Source organism: Balaenoptera physalus, assembly GCF_965194825.1.
Source record: "Balaenoptera physalus genome assembly, chromosome: X".
NCBI classification, from domain to species: domain Eukaryota; kingdom Metazoa; phylum Chordata; class Mammalia; order Artiodactyla; family Balaenopteridae; genus Balaenoptera; species Balaenoptera physalus.
The window spans coordinates 47,278,074-47,291,507 of NC_138903.1; the positions used below are offsets into that span (position 1 = coordinate 47,278,074).

Consider the following 13,434-nt stretch of genomic DNA (forward strand, 5'->3'; position numbering starts at 1 on the left):
GAAACATTAAAAAAAAAAAAAAAAAAAAAGCACACTAGCCTCTTTGGAAAAGCGTAAATCTGAGGGTAAACTTGCTTTTCATTTAAAACACAAAACAACAAACAGCCAGCTCTGAGAACCCAACTAAATTAAACAGAAACCCAGTCAAATGGAGGTTGGGTTTCAGCTCCACAAAACTTTTAACAAAGAAACAGAATGGAAAGAGGCCTGGAACCAGGGGGGATATGCTAGCAATTAGCTGCCTTTGAAAGATCAAGGGGAGGGGGGTGTTAATGGGCAGAAGGGTTGGGGTCCTGGTCTTGGTTCCAGCAGTCAGGGCCTAGTCAGGCAGTTGCCTACACAGGGACACAGGCTGCCCTCCTTCCCTCCCCTCACTACGCTCTGTTGCTTTGAAATCCCCAAGAAAAGCAAAGCTGGGCAGAAACAGACGGGAGGGGAGTGGGAACCTCACGTGCTAAGGGGGAGGTAGCCAGGCTTTTTTTGCCTTTGGTGTGAATAGATGGAGGACTGCTTGGCCCCTGGGGCCCCCAAGATAGGAAAAGGAAATGGGGCTAAGGGACCCCTGATTCCAAGGAAGGAGAGTAGATGTTGGGCTGTGGAGAAAAGAAAGACAAACTGGAGACACGAAGACGACCAGGGAAGCCTCACATATTCCCTGTGGCCTGCACGGTAGATGTGAAGTTCCCCAGAAGCACTGGGAAAACTGAGGTGAAGTTAAAGTGGAGGAGGTGGGGGTAGAAGACAATGAAGCACTCCACTTGGGCAGTGCCAAAATGGAGAGAGGGAGACATTCTCCATCCAGTCCAGGTCACCAGGGAGGCAAAGACAGGTGGAGGTGGAGGGAGCTGGGGGAGGGTGAGGGAGGGGGTGGGCACTGTCTGGACAATAGAAGCATTCACAAAGGGAAGAGGGGGTGGGAGGTTCAGATGATCTGCTCCTTTACAGGTGGGCATCTCCGCTCCTAGGCTCGGGCTCCCCCCACATCAGCACTCTGCTTGAGCGTCCACCTGACATCTGGGAGTGTACAGGTCCAGGAGTGAAGATGTGAGTTCTGAAGTCTTCTTCAGACCAAGACCTCAAGGTGGGGAGAGAAGCAGGGAGGCTCCTGATGGAGAACCTGGGGTGAGCTGTCCTGCCACATCCTCTCCAGAAGGTCCAGGCTGTGCTCTGTGGTATGGGTGAAGGGATCAGGCCGTAGAGCAAGGGCTATCTGCTTCAGTGGCAGATGCTTTCAAGGCGTTTGGGAGATGGTTTTTGCCTCCTGGGGCCCAGCCAAAGCTATGTGGATAATGTTCTGCAGGACCTCAAACTCTAGGCAAATCCCTGGAGCTCACCCTGGGAGAGGTGGCTTCGTCTGTGGCCACCCAAAAGTAGCTTCCTCCAATGGGCTACAAAGTCTCGGTCAAAGTCTTGGGTGTGGGTCCTCTCCCCACCTTGAGAAGTGACAGGAATCTCTCTTCTTCCCAAGGATGAATGAAGTCAGCCCATGGCCTTTCTAGGCCACTCTGGAAATGGCCCACGGTGGGGCAGTAAGAAGACTCTGGGCCCTCCTCTTTATTTCCATGAAGCATTTGGCAAGAGGGGGCAGAGGCCAGAGCCTTCTCCCAGGAACAAGTCTTGAGTGGGACACATCCATTGGGCTAAGAGGAGGAAGGAGAATGGGCAGAGGTGGGCAGGCTTCTGGAGACAGGGCTGGAGCCGCAGAAAGTGTTGAGCACTGGGCCTCCCACTTCATGACCAGGGAAATACCGAGGGGCCCAGGCTCTCCTCATGCCTCTCCTCGTCCTGCTTTCCAGCTTTAAGTGGGGATGACAGTAAAGGGCAGACAAAGCTGGTGAAAGGGAAATGGATTGGGGCAGCAGAAAAGAGGGCTCTAGTCAGCTGGAAACCTCTCCCATTTACTGGCTACTCAGAGATATGGAAAAGGAAGGCAGGATGCTCCAGTGGAAGTGGGGAAGGGAGTTGAGGGAGTAGGTGAAGGGGCCCATGGGAGAGTCCGTGCCTTTGGTCAGTTCCAAGAAAGCAGGACAATGCGCCTCAGCACCTTGTCCGGGGCAGGTAGGATCCAGGAGTGCCCCGAGAATTGACAACGGAGAAGGCAATGGGGGTGAAGGGGTGAGGGGCAGGACACAAAGGGGATCACAGAAGCAGTTTGCCATTTCTGTGGATTTTCAGGATACGGCCGAGTCTCTGCTTTGCTGTAGCCAGGCCCTTTTTGGGACGCTTTCCTGTGGGGGAAGGGAGAGGTAAGCAAAGGATATGGCAAGGGTGCCAGCAGCAGCTCCACCACCAACTGTCCTTGGGCCACCCCCCTCCTCTGTTCCTCTGCCCACAGAGTCTCCCCATCCTTATGCCTGGCTCCAGGACCATCTTGGGCCAAGAGGCCCTCCTTAACTACTCCCATCCAACACCACATGCTTTGGCTCTTCCTCCTATGACCTCCTGCAGTGGTTACAGACCCCCTGGTTACTCTGTCTGGTTACTTTTCCCCACTGATTTCTTTGGTCCCAATCATTTTCCTTCCTAACTTCTGCAAGGTGATTGTGCCTCTTCATCTTCTTATCCTGCCCACCAGGATTGAACAAGTGCCTGGTTAGTGATTATAGCTCAGTGTCCCTGAAGTTGCCACTCCCAGGGCCTTGTTTCATTAGAAACCCCCATCTTCATCATCCCAATGCCGCACCAATCTCATCATCCTTGAGCTGCGTACTCTAGGGACTGGGCTTTCAGAGCCAAAGTGAGGAAAAGGAGGGCTTGAGCCCTCCCCGCTTCTTCTTTCCCCACATCAAATCACCTCCCGTGTCCCAAGTGACCTTCTCCATATTTGATCAATTTATCCCCTCCTTCATTCCCTCTGCCAGAGCCCTAGCCTCTCTTCACTGCAGCCTGGACTTGTGTATGTGCCTCCTTCCTAGACTTCCCACCTTCAGCCCACCCTCCACTCTGGCCCACCGGAAGGATCTCTCCAAACCCACATCTGAGTTTGTCTCTGCTTAACACCAGTCAATGTCTCTTCATGGCCTATGAGGTCAAGTCCAAGTATCTTAGGTTGCCCATCAGTGTCTCTCCCAGGTGTTCTCATTTACCAGAATGCTTAAGGGTTTGAAGCCAGTGACCCTAAGATCCTTCTCAGTTCTACAACCATATGGCAGTCATACCTGGTCCTGCTTGATTGCTCTGGGAGCCAACTGAAGGGCGCCGCTGGGTCAAGAAGACACCAGGGGCCATGGGTGTGGTGCTGCGGTTTGCCTGGGCCATGCCAAAGGCATTGGGACGAGCAGTATACTCATGGTCAGCAAGACTTCCTGAGAGGGCCTCTTGTTTAGGCTCAGGGGGAGGCAGGGGCGAGGAGGAGGTGAGAAGTTGGGGTGTAGTGGCCAGAGTTGGGGCTGGTACTGCCACGCTGAGATTAGGCTCTTGAGGGCGAGGCTGTTCTACCTCTTTCAACAAAGGCTTCTTCTTGATATATTTCTTCTTTTGGGCCTTCTGTAGCTCCTGAAACACAAGCCAAATGGGAGGGGAGAATTTAGGAGTGAAGAAAAGAGAAGAAAATTTCCCAGAAAGGAATCTAGATGGTGGTCAGTGTGGTTCTGCAACCTGCCCCTACTCCAAGCTTAGCCTGGATATATGTACACACAACACACAGGCCTTCCAATACCTCAGGTCCTTTGGTACCATCCATTCTTAAGTCAACACTGCTATTAATCAGTACAATGGCAACAGAAGGGTAAATGAGTTCACAGACTTGCATTTTGGTCCTAGAATTACCACTTATGAGGTGAACCATGGACATGCCTAATAATAATAGCTAAATTTACACCAGCAGCTGAGGCACTTTATATGTTTGACCTCATTTACTCCTTAGAACAGCCCTGAGAAGGAAAATCCCTCAGTTTACAGATGAGAAAACTGAGGTACAGGGATATTAAGTAACTTGAGCCCAAAGCCTCACAGCTGAACAGTTGTGTTCAGGATTCAACCAGGTCTATCTGAACACCCACCATGCATAATTCTCAAAATGGGACATTTGCCAGTGAAAGAGTAGCAGCTTTGGAATGAGATAAACTTGTGATAAATTTGATAAACTTCAAATCTAGGCTTGTGCTCCCTAAGTTGGATGACCTTGGTCAAGTTACTAACCTTTCTGAAATTCAATTGCTTCCTCTGTAAAATGGGCAAAATAATAGCTGGTTTTCAGGGTTGCTGGAAAGATTAAATAATGACATAAAAACACATAGCACATAGTAGGTACTCAACAAATGGGAAACTATTATTCTATCTTCATCTCTTACAATGGTTTCTCTTCTTCTTGCTGGTCTTTTGTTTAATAGAGGACAGTCTTCCAGGTCACTGGATCTTAAAATCTCAGTTTTGGATGGGAGGGATGAATAAGGAGTTGTGTCACTTCTCACAATATCTTGGATTTCATCCATCCATTGCTCTATGAATATACTATCCACTGTGTAGTGGGTACCTTTATAGTGGGCACCTGGACCCCTGAGAACCTGGAAAGGTGGTGCTGAGAGCATGTGAACGACTTCACCTTCTGAAATGCTACACAGCCACAGAGACCGTGATTACATTTCTTTGCCTTCTCTTGGCAACACAGGCCTACTTCTGCCTTCGGAAGATCTGACAGGCTGTGGCTACCTTAGGAATTTTTGTGGGACGAGAATAATAATATTAGTAATATATGCCAGGCACTGTTCTATAATTTAACTCATTTAATACTCCTATGAAGCATGAGAAAAAAAGAATTATAATTCCCTTTTTATGAGAAGAAACTGGCAGAGAGGTTAAGTCACTTTCCTAAGGTTATAGGAACAGTAAGTGGCCAAGCTGCAATTCAGACCCAAGCCATCTGTCTTCAGAGTCTCTTTTCTCAGCCAAAATGCTTGTTACTCCATCCATACCAAGAACTGCATTTCTGCCCCCATTTCTCTCATCTGAATCCAGAAATTATCTCTTCATACCTAGATCACACAGTTTAAAATTTTCTACCTTTGTTGCCAATCTCCTTTTCATATACTTCATCCAGATCCCCTCAGAGAAGACTAGACTATCTTATGACAGGGCCACTTTCACCTTATCTCAAAAGGCCATTAGCAAGTCCCCACCCAAGTTCAGACTCCCTGGCCTGACATTTATGGTCATCCATCGTCTGGCCACTTATACCTAGCCAACCTGTAGTGATAATGATGAAAAGCTAATGAGTCTATAGTACTTACCGTGTGGCAAGTGCTGTTCTCAGAGCTTTTACATATATTATCTCATCTAATCCTTAGACAGAGTCTACGAGGAAACTGAGGCACAGAGAAATTAAGTAACTTGCTCAAGTGGGAGGGAGAAGATTTGAACTCAGGCAGGCTGGCTCCAGAATTCATTTTTTAACCTCTATTTATCTTACTCCATTCCCCAACAAGAAGCCTCCAATCCAAAAAGATCTGTTCATTCTTTTCTTCATTCATACATTCACTCAACCAACAATGACTAAACACATGCTTAGCACAGTAGGGATACCAAGTTAAATTAGATATGTCTCCACCCTTGAGGCCCTTACAGTTTAATAAGGAACACAGAAAAGTACACTTATGATTGTAAGTACCATGAGAATGCTATGGAAGCACAGAAGGCCACTGAAATAAACTGGTGGTGGATGGTGTGAAGGGGTGTTAGGTAAAGGCATCTGAGAGGGCACGATTCCCAATGGGCAGAAGGAACAGCTTGTGCAAAGGCACAGAGGCATGAGACAGTCTGATACACTGAATGAACAATGAGTAGTACCGTAATGCAATAGTATGGCTGGTGTAAAGGGCATGCATGAAGGGTTGACACAAGGTCAGGGAGGAGAGGTAACCAGAGGGCAAATCAAGAGGGCCTTGTGTGCTTACCAAGGAATCCCCTTCTCCTGGAATGCCTCCCTTTCCCCTCCAAAAGCTTAGCCTGAAAAATCCTTCCCAATTTCAAAACCTCTTCTTTGAGGTCATCCCTGATCAACTCAACCAGAAGTGAGCTCCATAGAAGGTACTAAGAGTAGTCTTCACACCTTTAATTAATTTGTTCATTTAAAGCAGTCAAACTTCCTTTTTTTTTCAAATTACATCTTACATGGCACTAGGATATACATAATAGAGAAAAGTTCTGGACAATGAATGGCTGCCTGGCCTGGTTGGTCTCTGCTGGCTTCCATCAATAGCGTCCAAAACATTTCTAAACTCTGGAACTCCACAGAACATCATATGAAAAACATCATTCTATTAAATTTTATTTAAATAGGATGTAATTACTGAATTATATAAACATTTAACTATTTCACTTTATTTAAATAGCAAGTAACATGAAATCTTAAGTTAGAGGATATGAGTTTGAATCTTGTCTCCTCCATTTACTGGCTGTATTATCCTGGACTAGTCACTTAAAGAGAGCCTCATTTTCTTCACCTGTAAAATGATGAAAATATTACCTATTTAAAAGGGTTATTGAGCAGATTACATGAGACACTGTATATGGAAGCACCTAACATAAAGCAGATGCTCAATAAATGCTCTAAGCTATAGGATGTGGCATGAGGATCTAAGGGGATACTGATAAGGAGAGAACCACAAGATTCACTTCCAACTGCTCCCAGGGTTGCCAAGCACACTTAAGAACTTTGAAAACTATAACATGCTAGGAAGTCAACTTGATTCTAGGACAAAAATTAGTGGGTGAAGTTTTCTTGGGAAGCATGGGGTGAAGATCAGGGAAAGTATTTGGTACAGAGGACAAGAAAAGCCTCTCCCCGAAAAAACCAAATTCCGATACTGATGAGAGACTGACAAACTTGAGTGTACTCAACTGAGTCACCTCCTTGGAGCTCCATCTGAAGAAAAGAGCTCTCACCCAAGGACAGACTTGGTCCTTCCCATCTGAGAGGATTTTACACACCCAGAAAGGCAAGTGATATCTTCAAGGGCTTTTCTCTGGACCCCTATTTTCTTTCATCCTAAATCATTTCAACGGTGTGCCCTGTGGAAGTAGCTTGTCACTGAGTTGGTATATGTAGGATATAGGAGGGAGCTGGGATACTGCCATGGATAAAGATCACAAGTTACCCACTTGCCAATGAGACAACAGTGGGACCTGTCAGCCTGGAGGTCTGAGTTTTGAGGCTCCAAGTCAAACTGGGATCAGTGGCAGGGACATTGCCTGAGTGTCAGCACTTACCTGCTGCGCCAACTTTGCAGCTGCTGCAGCCAAGCCTGTCTCAATGGAAGCTACCCGGGTCCCCTCACGCACAGGACGGTCCTGCTTCGGTAGAGTTGGGGTCACACGGGCTGCACAGGGAACAGGATGAAGACATTTATCTGAATGACAATCATATTCCCTACCTCTGAGCCCCCCAAAGGTGGTCTCATTGGTTTTCCTGCTTCTAGCTTTTTACATAGCCAGATTTTGCTTCCCATTGGGTAAAAAGCTAATTCACAAATGCCCAAGGTACACAAAGCACACACTGATTAAAGGATAAAAGTTATTTTCCTGAATTGGCATGTAAAGTTGTCCATGCTCTGCTCCCTACCTACCTCCCCAACCTTATTTCCACTCCCATATCCTCAGCTTCTCCAGACAGAATGGCTTCCTTATTACACCTCCAGAACACGTACAGCTCATCCTCTCCCCCTGTGCCTTCATCCTCACCATCTACACAGCCTGGAGTACCCTCTTCCCTTTTGTCCACCTCTTTAAAACCTGCCCATTATTCAAAAGTAAGCTGAAATCAATCTTCTATGCAAAACGTCCAGGACCTCTTTGGCTCACATTGACCTCTCCCCTCCCCTGAACTTATGTACAAGTCACTTAATACATAGCACATACTATCCTGTCTCATTCCCTAATGCTGATGTGTGTTATTCTATCTAATAACCAGGCTATGAGTTCCTAAAGAAGATCATCTTCTTGTATAACCTTTTTATATAATGCCTTAACAATCTTGAATCAAAAAATAGTTACTCATCCCACATTTTACATAGGAAGTGTATTTCAGGATAACCAAACAGCCCCAGATGATGAGGGAAAGCTGTTCTTTACAGAAGAATGTCAGCTAATAAATGTAAAAGGAATGACAAAATTAGAAAATCACAGGTTTGTAAGCCCTAATGAAATAACTGATTCTAGGGAATTGGATATTCACACAGTACCAAAGTATTATCTCACAGATGACTTGCTAGTCTCGAGGAAAAAAAACTAACCTTACAATGATGAAATCAGGAGATCATCCCCTTATTGTCACTAACAGAAAGATGGCCAACTTCATGCACCTCCTAATGCAATGCAATAGGAAATCTACAGCATCACCTGGGAAGTAGTTTTGCCAAGACCTAACATCAAGTAAGCAGTTCATATTACTTCCAGTTTTTAGAAAACACAGAGATTAAAAAAAAAAAACAAGTTAAATGACACTGAGGGCAAACAGTCATCCTATAAGATAACTGGCCTGGTTTCTTTAAAAACACAATGTCACAAAGAAGCAAACAAACAAATCTAGAAGGTGGGATGTGCTAAAGGACAATTATACTAGTTTTTATAACAAATCAACAGGATCAAACAAAAAAGGAAGGGATTTCTCTAGATTGAGATATTCAAAAAACGTGACAGCCAAATGCCATATGGACCCTGTTCAGATCCAGATTTAAACAAATCCACTACGAAAATGCCTTTTTTTGTTAGACAATTAAGGAAATTTGATTATGGACTTAGTATTAGATAACATCAAGGAATTATCAAATTATTATTAATTTTGTTATGTATGATGACAGGACAGTGGTTATGTGAGAAAATGTATACTTTAGAGATGCATACTGAAGTACATGGTGGGGTGGGGAGGGAATGACACTATCTGGTATTTGCTTTAGACAGTTTTTAAAAAAAGAAGAAAGTTATAGATGAATCAACTATGGCAAAATCTTTATAACTGTTGATTCTCATTGGTGAGTGTACAGGATTTCACTCTTTTTAAATGAAAAAAGTCAATGTCACAGGAAAAAAAGAGGTGGTGGTGGTATCTGACCTAGATTTAAAGATTCCTTGGTTGGTTAGCTATTGTTATTAATATAAAGGAGACTTTCTGTATAAGCAGTATGCAGATTCTAGAACAGGCAATTCAGGAGGTTGAAGTCCTTTCTTTAAGGTGATATTGATATTTTACTTGTTTAAAAAATGATCTGAAGCAAATCTAGCAAAAATGTTAATGCACAATTTTCAGTCATGGATTCTTGGGTGTATTTTATATCATTCTCCATAGTTTTGTGTGTGTGGTGGCTTTAAAGCATGGCCCCAAATTCTTTGACATTTTTCCTATTAATAGGTGGGGTCTATGTTCCCTCCCGTTGAACCTGAGCAGGCTCATTTGTAGCCTATAGAATGTGACAGAAGTGACACTGCATGACTTCTGAGACTAGGTCAGAAAAGGCAACTTTAGTTTCTGCACTGCTTCCTGCAACACTCACTCACACTTAGAGCCCTGAGCAACCACATAAGAAGTCTGATTGCCTTGAGGCCATCAGGCAGTGAGGAAGCTAGTCACATGGAGAGGTCACATGTTGGCACTCTGCTTGGTACTTCCAGTCTTTGGGTCCTCCCAGCCCAGCACCAGACATGTGAGTTAATGAGACTTCAGATGATTCAAACTCTTGGCCATCCAGCCTTCAAATTTTCCCAGCTGAGGCCCCAGACATCATGGAGTAGAGACAAGTTGTCCCCATTGTGTCCTTTCTAAATTCCTGACCTGTATAATACATAAGCAAGTTGTTTTAATCTGAAAAAAAATTAACCTCCTTGATTAGATCTGGATTTAGGGGGGAAAAAAAACTATGTAAGACATTTTGTAGGGACAGTTGAGAAAATCTAATCATAGAATGGGTTATTAGAAGATCTTAGGGAATTATTAACTGTTAAGTATAACAAAGATAGTGTGGTTATGTAGGAGGACATTCTTATTCTTAGGAGATACTGAAGTATTAATGTGCAGCCACCATAACATACTATAGTATGTTATGGTGGCTGCACATTACTTTAAAGTGGCTCAGCAAAAACTATGGACAGACAGATACAGATAATGAAGCAAATACAGAAAAATATTACAACTGTAGGATCTAAATATTGAGAATATGGGTGTTTGTGTACTCTCCTACATTTATGGATGTTTGAAAATTCTCATAATAAAAAATTTTAAATAATGAATGAGATTAAGAGATTATAATAACCAAACGAAATGTGTAGTCCTTGAATAGATCCTGGTTTAAATAAGCAAATTATAAAAGCTATTTTTGGTACAATTGGGGGAAATTTGAATAAGGATTTGGTATTAAATAATATTAGGAAATAAATGTTACTTTACTTAGGTGTCAAATAATGGAACTATGGTTATGAAAGAAAAAGTCAGTTTCATAGAGATGCATACTGAACTAATATTTAGTATGTCACGATGGATGAAATCCACAAAAAAGGCAAAGTTAAGGACTTCCAAAACGTCACTTCTGAATTAAAACAATGAAAAAACTGGTAAAAATTGTCGTAATAAACTTTTTCAGAACTCTGGAAATTAACCAAAGGTTTACAGCTACCTGGAGAGCATTTATTTAAGAAAAAGAGCTGAATCTCAGTAAGAGCAGTGAGCTTTGTGGCATTTTAACTTGCCCTAGACCCATCCACTTCTCCCCAGCTCAGTGGTAGCCTTGAAAAATAACAGGCCACATTGCCAGTGATGTAGGGAACAGCAAGGAGCTGGAGCTTTCTTTCAAAGCCTAGTGCTCCCTGGGGAGCATTTATCAAAAACATTTAAAGACAAGTGCTTAATGTCACAGATGCTTAAGCTGATGGATAACAGTTGTGGCAAACAACAGACTAACCCAAAAGCTGAAAAGGAAAAGTTGAGGAATGAGATATCCACTGGGGATTAGAAAAGCTCTCACATATTTCTGGGAATCTAAAAGACCATATGCATGAATAGGGGCTGTGTGCATGATCAGGAAAGACTTGAGAAATCCCAGGCACTCACCTCTGGCTGACATTGAGGCTCTGCAAAGCAGGAAGTGAAGGCTAAGGCACAGTTGTAAATTGCCTGCCTGAGTGCTGAAGGTATGTCCCAACATGCACGTAGAGCCCCTTGTCAAGCACTGGGAGATTTACTGGTTTCAGGCATTTAAGGAAATCTCTGTCCAATCATTAGCTGACCACTAAGCTAACTGAGTAGAAACTTCTACTTTAGTGACTTTTCTGAACAAATTCTGTAAATAAACAAATAACAACAAGCAGCAACAAAACAAACCCTGGGGGGTGAAGTAGGGAGTATCTGATTTCCAGCATTGCTACATTATTTTAAATGTTCAGTTTTCAAAAAAATTAGAAGATATGCAAAGAAACAGGAAAGGGTAGCCACACAAAGGAAAAAAGTAATGGATAAAAACTCTCCCTGACTACCTGAACAAAGTTGGACCTACTAGGCAAGGACTTTATACCACCTATTTCAAACATGTTCAAAGAGCTAAAGGAGATCATGTCTAAAGAACTAAATGAGAGTATGAGAATGACGTGTCACCAAATAAAGAATACCAATAAACAGACAGAAACCATAAAAAGGAATCAAATAGATATTTTAGAGTTGAAAAGTAACTTCAATTTTCATTTTTGAAATGAAAATTTCACTAGAGGGTTTCAACAGCAGATTTGAGTAGGCAGAAGGAAGACTTAGTGACCTTCAAGAAAGGTCAACTGAGATTATCCAGTCTAACGAACAGAAAGAAAAAAGAATGAGGAAAATGAGCAGAGCCAAAGGGACCTGTGGGATGGATCAAATTTGCCAACATATGCATATGGGAGGCCCAAAAGGAGAGAGAAAAAGGGGTGGAAAGACTATTTGAAGAAACAATGGCTGAAACTTTTCCAAATTTGACTAAAAAATTAATCTACATATGCAAGAAGTTCAACAAACTATATGTCAGATAAACTCAGAGACTACATATCATAACCAAAACCAAAGACAAAGAGAGGATCTTGAAGTCAGCAAAACAGAAGTGACTCATAACATAAAAGATTGAGTTTACTGATCATCAGAAACCATGGAGGATAAAAAGCAGTAGGATGACATATTCAAAGTGCTGAAAGAAAATCACTGTCAACCAAGAATTCTACATCCAGCAGAACTATCATTCAAAAAAGGAGAAATCAGGATATTCCTAAATAAACAAAAACAGGACTTCCCTGGTGGTCCACTGGTTAAGACTCCACGCTTCCACGGCAGGGGGGGCGGGTTCGATCCCTGGTCGGGGAAGCTCTGCATGCCGCTCAGTGTGGCCAAAAATTTGTTTAAAATAATAATAAATGATCATTCTTAAAAAAAAAAAAGTATAAAAAAACCCAGAGAAGGGCAGACAGTAGAAGCAAGAAGAACTACAATCCTGCAGCCTGTGGAACAAAAACCACATTCACAGAAAGATAGACAAGATGAAAAGGCAGAGGGCTATATACCAGATGAAGGAACAAGATAAAACCCCAGAAAAACAACCAAATGAAGTAGAGATAGGCAACCTTCCAGAAAAAGAATTCAGAATAATGATAGTGAAGATGATCCAGGACCTCGGAAAAAGAATGGAGGCAAAGATCGAGAAGATGCAAGAAATGTTTAACAAAGACCTAGAAGAATTAAAGAAAAAACAGAGATGACCAATACAATAACTGAAATGAAAACTACACTAGAAGGAATCAATAGCAGAATAACTGAGGCAGAAGAACGGATAAATGACCTGGAAGACAGAATTGTGGAATTACCTGCTGTGGAACAGAATAAAGAAAAAAGAATGAAAAGAAATGAAGACAGCCTAAGAGACCTCGGGGACAACATTAAACGCAATAATATGCGCATTATAGGGGTCCCAGAAGGAGAAGAGAGAAAGGACCAGAGAAAATATTTGAAGAGATTATAGTCGAAAACTTCCCTAACATGGGAAAGGAAATAGCCACCCAAGTCCAAGCGGTGCAGCGAGTCCCATACAGGATAAACCCAAGGAGAAACACACCAAGACACATAGTAATCAAATTGGCAAAAATCAAAGACAAAGAAAAATTATTAAAAGCAGCAAGGGAAAAATGACAAATAACATACAAGGGGACTCCCATAAGGTTAACAGCTGATTTCTCAGCAGAAACTCTACAAGCCAGAAGGAAGTGGCATGATATACTCAAAGTGATGACAGAGAAGAACCTACAACCAAGATTACCCTACCTGGCAAGGATCTAATTCAGATTCGATGGAGAAATCAAAAGCTTTACAGACAAGCAAAAGCTAAGAGAATTCAGCACCACCAAACCAGCTCTACAACAAATGCTAAAGGAACTTCTCTAAGTGGGAAACACAAGAGAAGAAAAAGACCTACAAAAATAAACCCAAAACAATTAAGA

At 42.9% G+C, this 13,434-nt stretch overlaps 1 protein-coding gene across 3 annotated transcripts in view; it reads right to left on the reverse strand.

Annotated features, from left to right (window-relative positions):
* Positions 1-1,877: 1,877 nt before the first annotated feature.
* Positions 1,878-13,434, reverse strand: part of PHF8 (PHD finger protein 8) — an 84,538-nt gene continuing 72,981 nt past the window's right edge. For 2 of the 3 annotated variants that reach the window (XM_082445141.1, XM_082445142.1), the window contains 3 exons: positions 7,207-7,316; positions 3,159-3,495; positions 1,878-2,228 (listed from right to left, as the gene is read on the reverse strand). In XM_082445141.1, the coding sequence (XP_082301267.1) occupies positions 2,140-2,228; positions 3,159-3,495; positions 7,207-7,316 (536 nt within the window). In that variant the 3' untranslated portion in view covers positions 1,878-2,139. The other variant, XM_082445143.1, reaches the window with a different exon arrangement.